The following is a 22,212-nucleotide window of genomic DNA, read 5'->3' on the forward strand; positions in this document are numbered from 1 at the left end:
CGGCCCACACCTCTAATACAGGACCCTCCACCCCCGGCCCACACCCCTAATACAGGACCCTCTACCCCCGGCCCACACCCCTAATACAGGACCCTCTACCCCCGCCCACACCCCTAATACAGGACCTTCCACCCCCGGCCCACACTCCTAATACAGGACCCTCCACCCCCGACCCACACCCCTAATACAGGACGCTCCACCCCCGGCCCACAACCCTAATACAGGACCCTCTACCCCCGGCCCATACCTCTAATACAGGACCCACCACCCCCGGCCCACACCCCTAATACAGGACCCTCTACCCCCGGCCCACAGCCCTAATACAGGACGCTCCACCCCCGGCCCACACCCCTAATACAGGAGCCACCACCCCCGGCCCACACCCCTAATACAGGACCCTCCACCCCGGCCCACACCCCTAATACAGGACCCTCTACCCCCGGCCCACACCCCTAATACAGGACCCTCTACCCCCGCCCACACCCCTAATACAGGACCTTCCACCCCCGGCCCACACTCCTAATACAGGAGCCACCACCCCCGGCCCACTCCCCTAATACAGGACCCTCCACCCCCGGCCCACAACCCTAATACAGGACGCTCCACCCCCGGACCACACCCCTAATACAGGACCCTCCACCCCCGGCCCACACCCCTAATACAGCACCCACCACCGCCGGCCCACACCCCTAATACAGGACCCTCCTCCCCTAATACAGGACCCTCCACCCCTGGCCCACACCCCTAATACAGGACCCTCTACCCCCGCCCACACCCCTAATACAGGACCTTCCACCCCCGGCCCACACTCCTAATACAGGACCCTCCACCCCGGCCCACACCCCTAATACAGGACCCTCTACCCCCGGCCCACACCCCTAATACAGGACCCTCTACCCCCGCCCACACCCCTAATACAGGACCTTCCACCCCCGGCCCACACTCCTAATACAGGACCCACCACCCCCGGCCCACTCCCCTAATACAGGACCCTCCACCCCCGGCCCACAACCCTAATACAGGACGCTCCACCCCCGGACCACACCCCTAATACAGGACCCTTCACCCCCGGCCCACACCCCTAATAGAGGACCCTCCACCCCCGGCCCACACCCCTAATACAGGACCCTCCACCCCCGGCCCACTCCCCTAAAACAGGACCCTCTGACCCCGGCCCACACCCCTAATACAGGACCCTCCACCCCCGACCCACACCCCTAATACAGAACCCACCACCCCCGGCCCACACCCCTAATACAGGACCCTCCACCCCCGGCCCACACCCCTAATACAGGACCCTCCACCCCGGCCCACACCCCTAATACAGTACCCACCACACCCGGCCCACACCCCTAATACAGGAGCCACCACCCCGGCCCACACCCCTAATACAGGACCCTCCACCCCGGCCCACACCCCTAATACAGGACCCTCCACCCCCGGCCCACACCCCTAATACAGGACCCTCCACCCCCAGCCCACTCCCCTAATACAGGACCCTCTACCCCCGGCCCACACCCCTAATACAGGACCCTCTACCCCCGGCCCACACCCCTAATACAGGACCCTCTACCCCCGGCCCACACCCCTAATACAGGACCCACCACCCCCGGCCCACACCCCTAATACAGGACCCTCCACCCCGGCCCACTCCCCTAATACAGGACCCTCCACCCCCGGCCCACACCCCTAATACAGGACCCTCCACCCCGGCCCACTCCCATAATACAGGACCCTCCACCCCCGGCCCACACCCCTAATACAGGACCCACCACCCCCGGCCCACACCCCTAATAGAGGACCCTCCACCCCCGGCCCACACCCCTAATACAGGACCCTCCACCCCCGGCCCACTCCCCTAATACAGGACCCTCTTCCCCCGGCCCACACCCCTTATACAGGACCCTCCACCCCCGACCCACACTCCTAATACAGAACCCACCACCCCCGGCCCACACCCCTAATACAGGACCCTCTACCCCCGGCCCACACCCCTAATACAGAACCCTCCACCCCCGGCCCACACCTCTAATACAGGACCCTCCACCCCGGCCCACTCCCCTAATACAGGACCCTCCACCCTCGGCCCACACCCCTAATACAGGACCCACCACCCCCGGCCCACACCCCTAATAGAGGACCCTCCACCCCCGGCCCACACCCCTAATACAGGACCCTCCACCCCCGGCCCACTCCCCTAATACAGGACCCTCTACCCCCGGCCCACACCCCTAATACAGGACCCACCACCCCCGGCCCACACCTCTAATACAGGACCCTCCACCCCCGGCCCACACCCCTAATACAGGACCCTCTACCCCCGGCCCACACCCCTAATACAGGACCCTCTACCCCCGCCCACACCCCTAATACAGGACCCTCCACCCCCTGCCCACACCCCTATTACAGGACCCTCCACCCCCGGCCAACACTCCTAATACAGGACCCTTTACCCCCGGCCCACACCCCTAATACAGGAGCCACCACCCCGGCCCACACCCCTAATACAGGACCCTCTACCCCCGGCCCACACCCCTAATACAGGACCCTCTATCCCCGGCCCACACCCCTAATACAGGACCCTCCACCGCCGGCCCACAGCCCTAATACAGGACCCTCCACCCCCGGCCCACACCCCTAATACAGGACCCTCCACCCCCGGCCCACACCCCTAATACTGGACCCTCCACCCCCGGCCCACACCCCTAATACAGGACCCTCCACCCCCGGCCCACTCCCCTAATACAGGACCCTCTACCCCCGGCCCACACCCCTAATACAGGACCCTCTACCCCCGGCCCACACCCCTAATACAGGACCCTCCACCCCCGGCCCACACCCCTAATACAGGACCCTCTACCCCCGGCCCACACCCCTAATACAGGACCCACCACCCCCGGCCCACACCCCTAATACAGGAGCCACCACCCCCGGCCCACTCCCCTAATACAGGACCCTCTACCCCCGGCCCACACCCCTAATACAGGACCCTCTACCCCCGGCCCACACCCCTACTACAGGACCCTCTACCCCCGGCCCACACCCCTAATACAGGACCCACCACCCCCGGCCCACACCCCTAATACAGTACCCACCACCCCCGGCCCACACCCCTAATACAGGACCCACCACCCCCGGCCCACACCCCTAATACAGGACGCTCCACCCCCGGCCCACACCCCTAATACAGGACCTTCCACCCCCGGCCCACACCCCTAATACAGGACCCACCACCGCCGGCCAACACCCCTAATACAGGACCCACCACCCCCGGCCCACACCCCTAATACAGGACGCTCCACCCCCGGCCCACACCCCTAATACAGGACCCTCCACCCCCAGCCCACACCCCTAATACAGGACCCTGCACCCCCGGCCCACACCCCTAATACAGAACCCACCACCCCCGGCCCACACCTCTAATACAGGACCCTCCACCCCCGGCCCACACCCCTAATACAGGACCCACCACCCCCGGCCCACACCCCTAATACAGGACCCACCACCCCCGGCCCACACCCCTAATACAGGACCCTCCACCCCCGGCCCACACCCCTAATACAGGACCCACCATCCCCGGCCCACACCCCTAATACAGGATCCTCCACCCCCGGCCCACACCCCTAATACAGGACCCTTCACCCCCGGCCCACTCCCCTAATACAGGACCCTCCACCCCCGGCCCACTCCCCTAATACAGGACCCTCCACCCCCGGCCTACACCCCTAATACAGGACCTTCCACCCCTGCCCACACCCCTAATACAGGACCCTCTACCCCCGGCCCACACCCCTAATACAGGACCCTCTACCCCCGCCCACACCCCTAATACAGGACCCTCCACCCCCTGCCCACACCCCTATTACAGGACCCTCCACCCCCGGCCAACACTCCTAATACAGGACCCTTTACCCCCGGCCCACACTCCTAATACAGGACCCTCCACCCCCGGCCCACACCCCTAATACAGGACGCTCCACCCCCCGCCCACACCCCTAATACAGGACCCTCCACCCCCGGCCCACTCCCCTAATACAGGACCCTCCACCCCCGGCCTACACCCCTAATACAGGACCCTCCACCCCCGGCCCACTCCCCTAATACAGGACCCTCCACCCCCGGCCTACACCCCTAATACAGGACCTTCCACCCCTGCCCACACCCCTAATACAGGACCCTCTACCCCCGGCCCACACCCCTAATACAGGACCCTCTACCCCCGCCCACACCCCTAATACAGGACCCTCCACCCCCTGCCCACACCCCTATTACAGGACCCTCCACCCCCGGCCAACACTCCTAATACAGGACCCTTTACCCCCGGCCCACACTCCTAATACAGGACCCTCCACCCCCGGCCCACACCCCTAATACAGGACGCTCCACCCCCCGCCCACACCCCTAATACAGGACCCTCCACCCCCGGCCCACTCCCCTAATACAGGACCCTCCACCCCCGGCCCACACCCCTAATACAGGACGCTCCACCCCCCGCCCACACCCCTAATACAGGACCCTCCACCCCCGGCCCACTCCCCTAATACAGGACCCACCACCCCCGGCCCACACCTCTAATACAGGACCCTCCACCCCCGGCCCACACCCCTAATACAGGACCCTATACCCCCGGCCCACACCCCTAATACAGGACCCTCCACCCCCGCCCACACCCCTAATACAGGACCCTCCACCCCCTGCCCACACCCCTATTACAGGACCCTCCACCCCCGGCCAACACTCCTAATACAGGACCCTTTACCCCCGGCCCAAACCCTTAATACAGGAGCCACCACCCCGGCCCACACCCCTAATACAGGACCCTCTACCCCCGGCCCACACCCCTAATACAGGACCCTCTATCCCCGGCCCACACCCCTAATACAGGACCCTCCACCGCCGGCCCACAGCCCTAATACAGGACCCTCCACCCCCGGCCCACACCCCTAATACAGGACCCTCCACCCCCGGCCCACACCCCTAATACTGGACCCTCCACCCCCGGCCCACACCCCTAATGCAGGACCCTCCACCCCCAGCCCACTCCCCTAATACAGGACCCTCTACCCCCGGCCCACACCCCTAATACAGGACCCTCTACCCCCGGCCCACACCCCTAATACAGGACCCTCCACCCCCGGCCCACACCCCTAATACAGGACCCTCTACCCCCGGCCCACACCCCTAATACAGGAGCCACCACCCCCGGCCCACACCCCTAATACAGGAGCCACCACCCCCGGCCCACTCCCCTAATACAGGACCCTCTACCCCCGGCCCACACCCCTAATACAGGACCCTCTACCCCCGGCCCACACCCCTACTACAGGACCCTCTACCCCCGGCCCACACCCCTAATACAGGACCCACCACCCCCGGCCCACACCCCTAATACAGTACCCACCACCCCCGGCCCACACCCCTAATACAGGACCCACCACCCCCGGCCCACACCCCTAATACAGGATGCTCCACCCCCGGCCCACACCCCTAATACAGGACCTTCCACCCCCGGCCCACACCCCTAATACAGGACCCACCACCGCCGGCCAACACCCCTAATACAGGACCCTCCACCCCCAGCCCACACCCCTAATACAGGACCCTCCACCCCCGGCCCACACCCCTAATACAGGACTCACCACCCCCGGCCCACACCTCTAATACAGGACCCTCCACCCCCGGCCCACACCCCTAATACAGGACTCACCACCCCCGGCCCACACCCCTAATACAGGACCCACCACCCCCGGCCCACACCCCTAATACAGGACCCTCCACCCCCGGCCCACACCCCTAATACAGGACCCACCATCCCCGGCCCACACCACTAATACAGGATCCTCCACCCCCGGCCCACACCCCTAATACAGGACCCTTCACCCCCGGCCCACTCCCCTAATACAGGACCCTCCACCCCCAGCCCACTCCCCTAATACAGGACCCTCCACCCCCGGCCCACACCCCTAATACAGGACCCTCCACCCCCGGCCCACTCCCCTAATACAGGACCCTCCACCCCCGGCCCACTCCCCTAATACAGGACCCTCCACCCCCGGCCTACACCCCTAATACAGGACCTTCCACCCCTGCCCACACCCCTAATACAGGACCCTCCACCCCCGGCCCACACCCCTAATACAGGACCCTCTACCCCCGCCCACACCCCTAATACAGGACCCTCCACCCACTGCCCACACCCCTATTACAGGACCCTCCACCCCCGGCCAACACTCCTAATGCAGGACCCTTTTACCCCCGGCCCACACTCCTAATACAGGACCCTCCACCCCCGGCCCACACCCCTAATACAGGACGCTCCACCCCCCGCCCACACCTCTAATACAGGACCCTCCACCCCCGGCCCACTCCCCTAATACAGGACCCTCCACCCCCGGCCTACACCCCTAATACAGGACCCTCCACCCCCGGCCCACACCCCTAATACAGGACCCTCCACCCCCAGCCCACTCCCCTAATACAGGACCCTCTACCCCCGGCCCACACCCCTAATACAGGATCCTCTACCCCCGGCCCACACCCCTAATACAGGACCCACCACCCCCGGCCCACACCCCTAATACAGGACCCTCCACCCCGGCCCACTCCCCTAATACAGGACCCTCCACCCCCGGCCCACACCCCTAATACAGGACCCTCCACCCCCGGCCCACACCTCTAATACAGTACCCACCACCCCCAGCCCACTCCCCTAATACAGGACCCTCTACCCCCGGCCCACACCCCTAATACAGGATCCTCTACCCCCGGCCCACACCCCTAATACAGGACCCACCACCCCCGGCCCACACCCCTAATACAGGACCCTCCACCCCGGCCCACTCCCCTAATACAGGACCCTCCACCCCCGGCCCACACCCCTAATACAGGACCCTCCACCCCCGGCCCACACCTCTAATACAGTACCCACCACCCCCGGCCCACACCCCTAATACAGGACCCACCACCCCCGGCCCACACCCCTAATACAGGACGCTCCACCCCCGGCCCACACCCCTAATACAGGACCTTCCACCCCCGGCCCACACCCCTAATACAGGACCCACCACCGCCGGCCAACACCCCTAATACAGGACGCTTCACCCCCGGCCCACACCCCTAATACAGGACCCTCCACCCCCAGCCCACACCCCTAATACAGGACCTTCCAGCCCCGGCCCACACCCCTAATACAGAACCCACCACCCCCGGCCCACACCTCTAATACAGGACCCTCCACCCCCGGCCCACTCCCCTAATACAGGACCCTCCACCCCTGGCCCACACCCCTAATACAGGACCCACCACCCCCGGCCCACACCCCTAATAGAGGACCCTCTACCCCCGGCCCACACCCCAAATACAGGAACCACCACCCCCGGCCCACACCCCTAATACAGGACCCTCCACCCCCGGCCCACACCCCTAATACAGGAGCCACCACCCCCGGCCCACACCCCTAATACAGGACCCTCCACCCCCAGCCCACACCCCTAATACAGGACCCTCTACCCCCGGCCCACACCCCTAATACAGGAACCACCACCCCCGGCCCACACCCCAAATACAGGAGCCACCACCCCCGGCCCACACCCCTAATACAGGCCCACCACCCGCGGCCCACACCCCTAATACAGGAGCCACCACCCCCGGCCCACACCCCTAATACAGGACCCTCCACCCCCGGCCCACACCCCTAATACAGGACCCTCTACCCCCGGCCCACACCCCTAATACAGGACCCTCTATCCCCGGCCCACACCCCTAATACAGGACCCTCCACCGCCGGCCCACAGCCCTAATACAGGACCCTCCACCCCCGGCCCACACCCCTAATACAGGACCCTCCACCCCCGGCCCACACCCCTAATACTGGACCCTCCACCCCCGGCCCACACCCCTAATACAGGACCCTCCACCCCCGGCCCACTCCCCTAATACAGGACCCTCTACCCCCGGCCCACACCCCTAATACAGGACCCTCTACCCCCGGCCCACACCACTAATACAGGACCCTCCACCCCCGGCCCACACCCCTAATACAGGACCCTCTACCCCCGGCCCACACCCCTAATACAGGACCCACCACCCCCGGCCCACACCCCTAAAACAGGAGCCACCACCCCCGGCCCACTCCCCTAATACAGGACTCTCTACCCCCGGCCCACACCCCTAATACAGGACCCTCTACCCCCGGCCCACACCCCTTATACAGGACCCTCTACCCCCGGCCCACACCCCTAATACAGGACCCACCACCCCCGGCCCACACCCCTAATACAGGACCCACCACCCCCGGCCCACACCCCTAATACAGGACCCACCACCTCCGGCCCACACCCCTAATACAGGACGCTCCACCCCCGGCCCACACCCCTAATACAGGACCTTCCACCCCCGGCCCACACCCCTAATACAGGACCCACCACCGCCGGCCAACACCCCTAATACAGGACGCTTCACCCCCGGCCCACACCCCTAATACAGGAGCCACCACCCCCGGCCCCCTCCCCTAATACAGGACCCTCCACCCCCAGCCCACACCCCTAATACAGGACCCTCCACCCCCGGCCCACACCCCTAATACAGGACCCTCCACCCCCGGCCCACACCCCTAATACAGGACCCACCACCCCCGGCCCACACCCCTAATACAGGACCCTCCACCCCCGGCCCACACCCCTAATACAGGACCCTTCACCCCCGGCCCACACCCCTAATACAGGACCCTCCACCCCCGGCCCACACCCCTAATACAGGACCCTCCACCCCCGGCCCACACCCCTAATACAGGACCCTCCACCCCCGGCCCACACCCCTAATACAGGACCCTCCACCCCGGCCCACACCCCTAATACAGGACCCTCCACCCCCGGCCCACACCCCTAATACAGGAGCCACCACCCCCGGCCCACTCCCCTAATACAGGACCCTCCACCCCGGCCCATACCCCTAATACAGGACCCTCCACCCCCGGCCCCCTCCCCGAATACAGGACCCTCTACCCCCGGCCCACACCCCTAATACAGGACCTTCCACCCCCGCCCACACCCCTAATACAGGACCCACCACCCCCGGCCCACACCCCTAATACAGGACCCACCACCCCCGGCCCACACCCCTAATACAGGACGCTCCACCCCCGGCCCACACCCCTAATACAGGACCCTCCACTTCCGGCCCACTCCCCTAATAAAGGACCCACCACCCCCGGCCCACACCCCTAATACAGGAGCCACCACCCCCGGCCCACACCCCTAATACAGGACCCTCCACCCCCGGCCCACACCCCTAATACAGGACCCACCACCCCCGGCCCACACCCCTAATACAGGACCCTCCACCCCCGGCCCACTCCCCTAATACAGGACCCTCCACCCCTTGCCCACACCCCTAATACAGGACCCTCCACCCCCGGCCCACACCTCTAATACAGGACCCTCTACCCCCGGCCCACACCCCTAATACAGGACCTTCCACCCCCGGCCCACACCCCTAATACAGGACCCTCCACCCCCTGCCCACACCCCTAATACAGGACCCTCCACCCCCGGCCCACACCCCTAATACAGGACCCTCTACCCCCGGCCCACACCCCTAATACAGGAGCCAACACCCCCGGCCCACACCCCTAATACAGGAGCCAACACCCCCGGCCCACACCCCTAATACAGGAGCCACCACCCCCGGCCCACACCCCTAATACAGGAACCCCCCCCCCCGGCCCACACCCCTAATACAGGACCCTCCACCCCCTGCCCACACTCCTAATACAGGACCCACCACTCCCGGCCCACACCCCTAATACAGGACCCACCATCCCCGGCCCACACCCCTAATACAGGACCCTCCACCCCGGCCCACACCCCTAATACAGGACCCTCCACCCCGGCCCACACCCCTAATACAGGACCCACCACCCCCGGCCCACACCCCTAATACAGGACCCACCACCCCCGGCCCACACCCCTAATACAGGACCCTCCACCCCCGGCCCACTCCCCTAATACAGGACCCTCCACCCCTTGCCCACACCCCTAATACAGGACCCTCCACCCCCGGCCCACACCTCTAATACAGGACCCTCTACCCCCGGCCCACACCCCTAATACAGGACCTTCCACCCCCGGCCCACACCCCTAATACAGGACCCTCCACCCCCTGCCCACACCCCTAATACAGGACCCTCCACCCCCGGCCCACACCCCTAATACAGGACCCTCTACCCCCGGCCCACACCCCTAATACAGGAGCCAACACCCCCGGCCCACACCCCTAATACAGGAGCCAACACCCCCGGCCCACACCCCTAATACAGGAGCCACCACCCCCGGCCCACACCCCTAATACAGGAACCCCCCCCCCCCGGCCCACACCCCTAATACAGGACCCTCCACCCCCTGCCCACACTCCTAATACAGGACCCACCACTCCCGGCCCACACCCCTAATACAGGACCCACCATCCCCGGCCCACACCCCTAATACAGGACCCTCCACCCCGGCCCACACCCCTAATACAGGACCCTCCACCCCGGCCCACACCCCTAATACAGGACCCACCACCCCCGGCCCACACCCCTAATACAGGACCCACCACCCCCGGCCCACACCCCTAATACAGGACCTATCACCTACCCTAGACTCTATGGTCTATCTTGACCTCTCTGGGTATTTGCCGCCTCTGCCCTCCAGCCCCAGGTGTTTCTCCGACCCCTCTGTCCTCCTGGGCTTCTCCCATTGGTAGAGATAAGTCTGTTTCTAGGGTGGGATGAGGAGGTCCCGGAGGAGGTCCGCTCTTCTTCTGCTTGGGTTGGTCGTGGACACGTGACGTGGAGGAATTGTATGAAGTGAGTGTGGAATTCCTGGAGAGCGGAGGAGACCTCACTCACACTCAGGCTGGAGATGCCTCACTTTGTGCACTTTGTCAGTTTCCAGTCCTCGCACAGGGACAGGAGCAGTTTTTGGAGGAAAGATGTGGAGTCTACGAGGACTGGGGCCAGGAAGAGCCTCCAGCCCATCGTCCTCATGCTCCTGGTGGACTTGTGTGAGCGCTTCACCTTCTTTGCAACTGTCTGCAACATGATCCTGTTCTGCACCTTGAAGCTGGGCTACCAATCCCACCAGGCGGCCATGGTAAACCTCTGCTTTGTGGGGGCCTCCACCCTCATGCCGGTCCTGGTGGGCTGGGTGGCAGAGCTCTGCACCATGAGAACCAGAGTCATTTACATCTGCACTTTCCTGCATGTGGCAGGTAGGTCGGGCTGAAGGATTATGGGGCTGGGGGTGGTGCAGGCGGGTGGTCTCTGTACTTGGGGTGCAGGCGGGTGGTCTCTGTACTTGGGGTGCAGGCCGGCGGTCCCTGTACTGGGATGCAGGCGGGTGGTCTCTGTACTGGGGTTCAGGCAGGTGGTCTCTGTACTTGGGGTGCAGGCGGGTGGTCTCTGTACTTGGGGTGCAGGCGGGTGGTCTCTGTACTGGGGTGCAGGCGGGTGGTCTCTGTACTTGGGGTGCAGGCGGGTGGTCTCTGTACTTGGGGTGCAGGCGGGTGGTCTCTGTACTGGGGTGCAGGCGGGTGGTCTCTGTACTTGGGGTGCAGGCGGGTGGTCTCTGTACTTGGGATGCAGGTGGGTGGTCTCTGTACTTGGCGTGCAGGCAGGTGGTCTCTGTACTGGGGTGAAGGCGGGTGGTCTATGTACTGGGGTGCAGGTGGGTGGTTTCTGTACTTGGGGTGCAGGCGGGGGGTCTTTGTACTTTGCGTGCAGGCAGGTGGTCTCTGTACTTGGGGTGCAGGCGGGTGGTCTCTGTACTTGGGGTGCAGGCGGGGGGTCTTTGTACTTTGGGTGCAGGCAGGTGGTCTCTGTACTTGGGGTGCAGGTGGGTGGTTTCTGTACTTGGGGTGCAGGCGGGGGGTCTTTGTACTTTGGGTGCAGGCAGGTGGTCTCTGTACTTGGGGTGCAGGCGGGTGGTCTCTGTACTTGGGGTGCAGGCGGGTGGTCTCTGTACTGGGGTGCAGGCGGGTGGTCTCTGTACTGGGGTGCAGGCGGGTGGTCTCTGTACTTGGGGTGCAGGCAGGTGGTCTCTGTACTGGGGTGCAGGCCTTCAGATCCAGTAGTCGGGGTACAGGTTATCAGACCCTGTAGTTGTGATTTCATAGTTTATACGGTTGAAAAAAGACACTTGTCCATCAAGTTCAACCAAGTTTATTTGGGTGGACCCTGTAGTTGGGGTGCAGGTGGGTGGACCCTGTAGTTGGGGTGCAGGTGGGTGGACCCTGTAGTTGGGGTGCAGGTGGGTGGACCCTGTAGTCGGGGTGCAGGTGGGTGGACCCTGTAGTCGGGGTGCAGGTGGGTGGACCCTGTAGTTGGGGTGCAGGTGGGTGGACCCCGTAGTCAGGGTGCAGGTGAGTGGACCCTGTATTTGGGGTGCAGGTCAGTGGACCCTGTAGTTGGGGTACAGGAAGGTGGACCCTGTAGTTGGGGTGCAGGTCGGTAGACCCTGTAGTCGGGTGCAGGTGGGTCGACCCTGTAGTTGGGGTGCAGGTGGGTGGACCCCGTAGTCGGGGTGCAGGTGAGTGGACCCTGTATTTGGGGTGCAGGTCAGTGGACCCTGTAGTTGGGGTACAGGAAGGTGGACCCTGTAGTCGGGGTGCAGGTGAGTGGACCCTGTATTTGGGGTGCAGGTCAGTGGACCCTGTAGTTGGGGTACAGGAAGGTGGACCCTGTAGTTGGGGTGCAGGTCGGTAGACCCTGTAGTCGGGTGCAGGTGGGTCGACCCTGTAGTTGGGCTGCAGGTGGGCGGAACCTGTAGTTGGGGTGCAGGTGGGTGGACCCTGTAGTCGGGGTGCAGGTGGGTGGACCCTGTAGTCGGAGTGCAGGTGGGTGGACCCTGTAGTCGGGGTGCAGGTGAGTGGACCCTGTATTTGGGGTGCAGGTCAGTGGACCCTGTAGTTGGGGTACAGGAAGGTGGACCCTGTAGTTGGGGTGCAGGTGGGTGGACCCTGTAGTTGGGGTGCAGGTCGGTAGACCCTGTAGTCGGGTGCAGGTGGGTCGACCCTGTAGTTGGGCTGCAGGTGGGTGGAACCTGTAGTTGGGGTGCAGGTGGGTGGACCCTGTAGTTGGGGTGCAGGTGGGTGGACCCTGTAGTCGGAGTGCAGGTGGGTGGACCCTGTAGTCGGGGTGCAGGTGAGTGGACCCTGTATTTGGGGTGCAGGTCAGTGGACCCTGTATTTGGGGTACAGGAAGGTGGACCCTGTAGTTGGGGTGCAGGTGGGTGGACCCTGTAGTTGGGGTGCAGGTCAGTGGACCCTGTAGTTGGGGTGCAGGTCAGTGGACCCTGTAGTTGGGGTACAGGAAGGTGGACCCTGTAGTTGGGGTACAGGAAGGTGGACCCTGTAGTTGGGGTGCAGGTGGGTGGACCCTGTAGTTGGGGTGCAGGTGGGTGGACCCTGTAGTTGGGGTACAGGTGGGTGGACCCTGTAGTCGGGTGCAGGTGGGTCGACCCTGTAGTTGGGCTGCAGGTGGGTGGAACCTGTAGTTGGGGTGCAGGTGGGTGGACCCTGTAGTCGGGGTGCAGGTGGGTGAACCCTGTAGTCGGAGTGCAGGTGGGTGGACCCTGTAGTCGGGGTGCAGGTGGGTGGACCCTGTAGTCGGGGTGCAGGTGAGTGGACCCTGTAGTTGGGGTACAGGAAGGTGGACCCTGTAGTTGGGGTGCAGGTGGGTGGACCCTGTAGTTGGGGTGCAGGTGGGTGGACCCTGTAGTTGGGGTGCAGGTCAGTGGACCCTGTAGTTGGGGTACAGGTCAGTGGACCCTGTAGTTGGGTGCAGGTCAGTGGACCCTGTAGTTGGGGTACAGGAAGGTGGACCCTGTAGTTGGGGTACAGGAAGGTGGACCCTGTAGTTGGGGTACAGGAAGGTGGACCCTGTAGTTGGGGTGCAGGTGGGTGGACCATGTAGTTGGGGTGCAGGTGGGTGGACCCTGTATTTGGGGTGCAGGTGGGTGGACCCTGTAGTTGGAGTACAGGTCAGTGGACCCTGTAGTCGTTGGGGTGCAGGTGGGTCGACCCTGTATTTGGGGTTCAGGTTTTTAGGGTGACATGTGAGACGTGTCTGTCTTCTCTCCCAGGCACCGCCCTTTTGCCGGTTGTTGCCTTCCCCTTTGAAGACTTCTACATAGACCGGCACCACATGGCGCACACACTGGGCCGGACCCAGCAGATGCTGCTGTTCTATGTCGGGCTCTTGATGGCATCGGCCGGTACCGGAGGGATCCGGGCCATTGTCTGCCCTATCAGCGCTTACGGCCTCCAGGGACACGGACAGAAGGAGGTGATGTCTTTCTTCAACTGGTCAGTATCTCAGATAAACCTAAAGCAGTATTATATATGTGCACGGTATGGCAGTATTATCTCTGTATACAATATTGCAGTATTATATATGTGTGTGCACGATATGGCATTATATATGTGTGTGTATGGTATGGCAGTATTAAGTCTGCATGCACGGTATGGCAGTACTATGGAGAGAGATACAAGGCACCAAGCGTCTCCTGGGAGAGATACAAGGCACCAGGCGTCTCCTGGGAGAGATACGAGGCACCAGGTGTCTCCTGGGAGAGAGAGATACAAGGCACCAGGCGACTCCTGGGAGAGATGCGGGGCACCAGGCGTCTCCTGGGAGAGACACGGGGCACCAGGCGTCTCCTGGGAGAGATACGAGGCACCAGGCGTCTCCTGGGAGAGATACAAGGTACCAGTTGTCTCCTGGGAGAGATGCGGGGCACCAGGCGTCTCCTGGGAGAGATGCGGGGCACCAGGCGTCTCCTGGGAGAGATACAAGGCACCAGGCATCTCCTGGGAGAGATATGAGGCACCAGGCGTCTCCTGGGAGAGATACGAGGCACCAGGCGTCTCCTGGGAGAGATACAAGGTACCAGTTGTCTCCTGGGAGAGATGCGGGGCACCAGGCGTCTCCTGGGAGAGATGCGGGGCACCAGGCGTCTCCTGGGAGAGATACAAGGCACCAGGCATCTCCTGGGAGAGATATGAGGCACCAGGCGTCTCCTGGGAGAGATACGAGGCACCAGGCGTCTCCTGGGAGAGATACGAGGCACCAGGCGTCTCCTGGGAGAGATACGAGGCACCAGGTGTCTCCTGGGAGGGATACAAGGCACCAGGAGTCTCCTGTGAGAGATACGAGGCACCAGGCGTCTCCTGGGAGAGATACAAGGCACCAGGCGTCTCCTGGGAGAGACTCAGGGCACCAGGCGTCTCCTGGGAGAGACTCAGGGCACCAGGCGTCTCCTGGGAGAGATGCGGGGCACCAGGCGTCTCCTGGGAGAGATGCGGGGCACCAGGCGTCTCTTGGGAGAGATGCGGGCACCAGGCGTCTCCTGGGAGAGATGCGGGGCACCAGGCGTCTCCTGGGAGAGATGCGGGCACCAGGCGTCTCCTGGGAGAGATGCGGGGCACCAGGCGTCTCCTGGGAGAGATGCGGGGCACCAGGCGTCTCCTGGGAGAGATGCGGGGCACCAGGCGTCTCCTGGGAGAGATGCAGGCACCAGGCGTCTCCTGGGAGAGATACAAGGCACCAGGCGTCTCCTGGGAGAGATGCGGGGCACCAGGCGTCTCCTGGGAGAGATGCGGGGCACCAGGCGACTCCTGGGAGAGATGCGGGGCACCAGGCGTCTCCTGGGAGAGATGCGGGGCACCAGGCGTCTCCTGGGAGAGATGCGGGTCACCAGGCGTCTCCTGGGAGAGATGCGGGGCACCAGGCGTCTCCTGGGAGAGATGCGGGGCACCAGGCGTCTCCTGGGAGAGATGCGGGGCACCAGGCGTCTCCTGGGAGAGATGCGGGGCACCAGGCGTCTCCTGTGAGAGATGCGGGGCACCAGGCGTCTCCTGGGAGAGATGCGGGGCACCAGGCGTCTCGTGGGAGAGATGCGGGGCACCAGGCGTCTCCTGGGAGAGATGCGGCGCACCAGGCGTCTCCTGGGAGAGATGCGGGGCACCAGGCATCTCCTTGGAGAGATACAAGGCACCAGGCATCTCCTGGGAGAGATACGAGGCACCAGGCGTCTCCTGGGAGAGATACGGGACACCAGACGTCTTGCGGGGTAAGAGGGGACCGGTGCTCTATAGTTCTAGGCCAGTCCAGCAAGGTGCAGTCGCAGTTCAGTTTGCAGTTCCAGCATCGCACAGTAGGACGTGGAGGTACTTGTGTCACTTCCCACATACCCCGTCCGCTCCGGCAGGAGGTGGATTGTGACCGCAGGGAGGGGACGGGGTGTGGGATGTAAGTCCCTGGGTCAGGATTTTTGTAATACATTTTTATGCTTTATTTTTGTAGTCCATGTTATTATCTGAACTTCTTACCCTCGGCCATTGGGGGTAAGTCCCTATTATTCCCATTATTTTCCGGCTCCATTTTTAGCCATTTTTGGGTGTTAAAATTTGGGTCCTGATTTTTTTGTTTGTGTTCTCTTCAAGTTTGCACCGAAGTCCAAGTCCTGAAAAAATATTTCCCCGAAATTCGAGAACTAATTGAATTGGTCCCGACCATTGAACACTTTTCTGCACTGATGTAACCAACGGGACCCCAGAGGCGGAGCCAACGCTTGTACAGAAAAGGGGTATGACCGCGCCTTTATCAGCAATGCCCTGGAGGTTACAGCCCCCGCCGTCCTGTCTCCTGGTGGGGTCATGGTGACCAGGACATCATTAATTCTCAGGGTTTGGCTCCATTTAAAGTTCCTGATTCTCCCTAATCTTCCACACAACTGAGGAAGAATCCGTTCCGGGTCCGAAACGCGTCTTGTTTTTTAATCGATTTTATTCTAAATTATTTTTATGGAATTATTGTACCATTAAACCACTTCTGGAACACATTGCGCGGGGTCTTCTGTAAAGATCAGAGGGGTCATCCATCGGGTCTCCAGGAATAGAGACCTTCCACTGCATTTATCCGTATCGGTACCATTACCGAAATCACGCCCCGGAGGCAGCATCCTGTTTCACTCTATATGCGATCATATGCGTTGTGCCATCAGCACAACGCCAAAAGGTGAGTGCTCAATCTGCACACACACCAGATTATACCCTTGAGATAATCCACACATCGAGCGCCCCCTGCTCTCTATTTTTTCTCTTTTCTTCAATTTTTTCTCTTTTCTTCATAATCTCTTTCTATAACATTGCAGGGCCCCGGGGCATTATCTAGGTCCTATTGGTGACTGTCATGGTCCTGTGATGTCCACGGTCCTGTGATGCCCACGGTCTTGTATGTCCAGGTTCTTGTGATGTCCAGGGTCACTTGATGTCAGGGTCATGTGATGTCCAGGGTCTTGTGGTGTCCAGGGTCTTGTGATGTCCAGGGTCCTGTGGTGTCCAGGGCCTTGTGATGTCCTGGGCCTTGTGATGTCCAGGGCCCTGTGATGTCCAGGGTCTTGTGATGTCCAGGGTCCTGTGGTGTCCAGGGCCATGTGGTGTCCAGGGCCATGTGATGTCCAGGATCATGTGATGTCCAGGGTCATGCCGTGTCCAAGGTCTTGTGGTGTCCAGGGTCTTGTGATGTCCAGGGTCATGTGATGTCCAGGGTCTTGTGATGTCCAGGGTCTTGCGATGTCCAGGGTCATGCCGTGTCCAAGGTCTTGTGGTGTCCAGGGTCTTGTGGTGTCCAGGGTCTTGTGGTGTCCAGGGTCATGTGATGTCCAGGGTCTTGTGGTGTCCAGGGTCTTGTGGTGTCCAGGGTCATGTGATGTCCAGGATCATGTGATGTCCAGGGTCTTGTGGTGTCCAGGGTCTTGTGGTGTCCAGGGTCATGTGATGTCCAAGGTCTTGTGGTGTCCAGGGTCTTGTAGTGTCCAGGGTCTTGTGGTGTCCAGGGTCTTGTGGTATACAGGGTCTTGTGGTGTCCAGGATCATGTGATGTCCAGGATCATGTGATGTCCAGGATCATGTGATGTCCAGGATCTTGTGATGTCCAGGGTCTTGTGATGTCATAGTAACTGATGTTCAGGGTCTTGTGATGTCCAGGGTCTTGTGATGTCCAGGGTCATGTGATGTCTAGGGTCTTGTGATGTCCAGGGTCTTGTGATGTCCAGGGTCTTGTGATGTCCAGGGTCATGTGATGTCAAGGGTCATGTGATGTCCAAGGTCTTGTGATGTCCAGGGTCTTGTGATGTCCAGGGTCTTGCGGTGTCCAGGGTCTTGCGATGTCCAGGGTCATGCCGTGTCCAGGGTCTTGTGGTGTCCAGGGTCTTGTGGTGTCCATGGTCTTGTGATGTCCAGGGTCTTGTGATGTCCAGGGTCTTGCGATGTCCAGGGTCATGCCCTGTCCAAGGTCTTGTGGTGTCCAGGGTCTTGTGATGTCCAGGGTCTTGCGGTTACCAGTCTTGCGATGTCCAGGGTCTTGTGATGTCCAGGGTCTTGCGATGTCCAGGGTCATGCCGTGTCCAAGGTCTTGTGGTGTCCAGAGTCTTGTGATGTCCAGGGTCATGTGATGTCCAGGGTCTTGTGATATCCAGGGTCTTGCGATGTCCAGGGTCATGCCATGTCCAAGGTCTTGTGGTGTCAAGGGTCATTTGATGTCCAGGGTCTTGTGATGTCCAGGGTCTTGTGATGTCCAGGGTCTTGTGATGTCCAGGGTCTTGTGGTGTCCAGGGTCTTGGGGTGTCCAGGGTCTTGGGGTGTCTAGGGTCTTGTGATGTCCAGGGTCTTGTGATGTCCAGGGTCATGTGATGTCCAGGGTCATGTGATGTCCAGGGTCTTGTAGTGTCCAGGGTCATGTGGTGTGCAGGATCCTGCAATGTCCAGGGTCATGTGATGTCCAGGGTCTTGTGATGTCCAGGGTCTTGTGATGTCCAGGGTTTTTTCAATGTCATGGTCATGTGATGTCCAGGGTCTTGTGATGTTTAGGGTCTTGTGATGTCATGGTCATGTGATGTCAGGGTCATGTGATGTCCAGGGTCTTGTGATGTCATGGTCATGTGATGTCATGGTCATGTGATGTCAGGGTCTTGTGATGTCCAGGGACTTGCAGTGTCCAGGGTCTTGCGATGTCCAGGGTCTTGCGATGTCCAGGGTCTTGTGATGTCCAGGGTCTTGTGATGTCCAGGGAGGGTCATGTGATGTCCAGGGTCTTGTGATGTTTAGGGTCTTGTGATGTCCAGGTTCTTGTTATTTCCGGGTGCATCTGATGTCCAGTTTCTTGTGATGTCCAGGGGCATGTGATGTCCAGGGGCATGTGATGTCCAGGGTCTTGTGATGTCCAGGGGCATGTGATGTCCAGGGGCATGTGATGTCCAGGGGCATGTGATGTCCAGGGTCTTGTGATGTCCAGGGGCATGTGATGTCCAGGGGCATGTGATGTCCAGGGTCTTGTGATGTCCAGGGGCATGTGATGTCCAGGGGCATGTGATGTCCAGGGTCATGTGATGTCCAGGGTCTTGTGATGTCCAGGGTCTTGTGATGTCCAGGATCATGTGATGTCCAGGGTCATGTGATATCCAGGTTCTTGTGATGTCCAGGGTCTTGTGATGTCATAGTTATTTGATGTCCAGGGTCTTGTGATGTCATAGTTATTTGATGTCCAGGATCTTATGATGTCCAGGGTCATGTGATGTCCAGGGTAAAGTCATGGTCTTGTGGTGTCCAGGGTCTTGCGGTGTTTAGGGTCTTGCGATGTCCAGGGTCTTGTGATGTCCAGGGTCTTGTGATGTCCAGGGAGGGTCATGTGATGTCCAGGGTCTTGTGATGTTTAGGGTCTTGTGATGTCCAGGTTCTTGTTATTTCCGGGTGCATCTGATGTCCAGTTTCTTGTGATGTCCAGGGGCATGTGATGTCCAGGGGCATGTGATGTCCAGGGGCATGTGATGTCCAGGGTCTTGTGATGTCCAGGGGCATGTGATGTCCAGGGGCATGTGATGTCCAGGGTCTTGTGATGTCCAGGGGCATGTGATGTCCAGGGGCATGTGATGTCCAGGGTCTTGTGATGTCCAGGGGCATGTGATGTCCAGGGTCATGTGATGTCCAGGGTCTTGTGATGTCCAGGGTCTTGTGATGTCCAGGATCATGTGATGTCCAGGGTCATGTGATTTCCTGGTTCTTGTGATGTCCAGGGTCTTGTGATGTCCAGGGTCTTGTGATGTCCAGGATCATGTGATGTCCAGGGTCATGTGATATCCAGGTTCTTGTGATGTCCAGGGTCTTGTGATGTCATAGTTATTTGATGTCCAGGGTCTTGTGATGTCATAGTTATTTGATGTCCAGGATCTTATGATGTCCAGGGTCATGTGATGTCCAGGGTAAAGTCATGGTCTTGTGGTGTCCAGGGTCTTGCGGTGTTTAGGGTCTTGCGATGTCCAGGGTCTTGTGATGTCCAGGGTCTTGTGATGTCCAGGGAGGGTCATGTGATGTCCAGGGTCTTGTGATGTTTAGGGTCTTGTGATGTCCAGGTTCTTGTTATTTCCGGGTGCATCTGATGTCCAGTTTCTTGTGATGTCCAGGGGCATGTGATGTCCAGGGGCATGTGATGTCCAGGGGCATGTGATGTCCAGGGTCTTGTGATGTCCAGGGGCATGTGATGTCCAGGGGCATGTGATGTCCAGGGTCTTGTGATGTCCAGGGGCATGTGATGTCCAGGGGCATGTGATGTCCAGGGTCTTGTGATGTCCAGGGGCATGTGATGTCCAGGGTCATGTGATGTCCAGGGTCTTGTGATGTCCAGGGTCTTGTGATGTCCAGGATCATGTGATGTCCAGGGTCATGTGATTTCCTGGTTCTTGTGATGTCCAGGGTCTTGTGATGTCCAGGGTCTTGTGATGTCCAGGATCATGTGATGTCCAGGGTCATGTGATATCCAGGTTCTTGCGGTGTCCAGGGTCTTGCGATGTCCAGGGTCATGTGATGTCCAGGGTCTTGTGATGTCCAGGTTCTTGTTATTTCCGGGTGCATCTGATGTCCAGTTTCTTGTGATGTCCAGGGGCATGTGATGTCCAGGGGCATGTGATGTCCAGGGTCTTGTGATGTCCAGGGGCATGTGATGTCCAGGGGCATGTGATGTCCAGGGGCATGTGATGTCCAGGGGCATGTGATGTCCAGGGGCATGTGATGTCCAGGGTCTTGTGATGTCCAGGGGCATGTGATGTCCAGGGTCATGTGATGTCCAGGGTCTTGTGATGTCCAGGGTCTTGTGATGTCCAGGGGCATGTGATGTCCAGGGTCATGTGATGTCCAGGGTCTTGTGATGTCCAGGGTCTTGTGATGTCCAGGATCATGTGATGTCCAGGGTCATGTGATATCCAGGTTCTTGTGATGTCCAGGGTCTTGTGATGTCCAGGGGCATGTGATGTCCAGGGTCATGTGATGTCCAGGGTCTTGTGATGTCCAGGGTCTTGTGATGTCATAGTTATTTGATGTCCAGGGTCTTGTGATGTCATAGTTATTTGATGTCCAGGATCTTATGATGTCCAGGGTCATGTGATGTCCAGGATAAAGTCATGGTCTTGTGGTGTCCAGGGTCTTGCGGTGTCCAGGGTCTTGCGAAGTCCAGGGTCATGTGATGTCCAGGGTCTTGTGATGTCCATGGTCTTGTGATGCCATGGTCATGTGATGTCCAGGGTCTTGTGATGTCCAGGGTCATGTGATGTCCAGGGTCATGTGATGTCCAGGGTCATGTGATGTCCAGGGTCTTGTACTATCCAGGGTCATGTGATGTCCAGGGTCTTGTAGTGTCCAGGGTCATGTGATGTCCAGGGTCTTGTGATGTCCATGTTCTTGTGATGCCATGGTCATGTGATGTCCAGGGTCTTGTTATTTCCAGGGTCATGTGATGTCCAGGGTCTCATGGTGTCCAGGGTCTTGGGGTGTCTAGGGTCTTGTGATGTCCAGGGTCTTGTGATGTCCAGGGGCATGTGATGTCCAGGGTCATGTGTTGTCCAGGGTCTTGTGATGTCCAGGGTCATGTAATGTCCAGGGTCATGTGATGTCCAGGGTCTTGTGATGTCATAGTTATTTGATGTCCAGGATCTTATGATGTCCAGGGTCATGTGATGTCCAGGGTCTTGTGATGTCCAGGGTAAAGTCATGATCTTATGATGTCCAGGGTCATGTGATGTCCAGGGTCTTGTGATGTCCAGGGTCATGTGATGTCCAGGGTTATGTGATATCCAGGGTCTCATGGTGTCCAGGATCTTGGGGTGTCTAGGGTCTTGTGATGTC

At 60.5% G+C, this 22,212-nt stretch overlaps 1 protein-coding gene across 1 annotated transcript in view; it reads left to right on the plus strand.

Moving 5' to 3' along the window:
• Positions 1 to 10,681: 10,681 nt before the first annotated feature.
• SLC15A5 (solute carrier family 15 member 5) overlaps positions 10,682 to 22,212 on the plus strand; it is a 57,306-nt gene continuing 45,775 nt past the window's right edge. Inside the window, exons 1-2 of the mRNA XM_072150533.1 lie at positions 10,682 to 11,250; positions 14,121 to 14,343. Of these exons, the coding sequence (XP_072006634.1) occupies positions 10,902 to 11,250; positions 14,121 to 14,343 (572 nt within the window). The 5' untranslated portion in view covers positions 10,682 to 10,901. The remainder of the gene's footprint in view (positions 11,251 to 14,120; positions 14,344 to 22,212) is intronic.

This window comes from Engystomops pustulosus, chromosome 4 (assembly GCF_040894005.1).
Source record: "Engystomops pustulosus chromosome 4, aEngPut4.maternal, whole genome shotgun sequence".
NCBI lineage: Eukaryota > Metazoa > Chordata > Amphibia > Anura > Leptodactylidae > Engystomops > Engystomops pustulosus.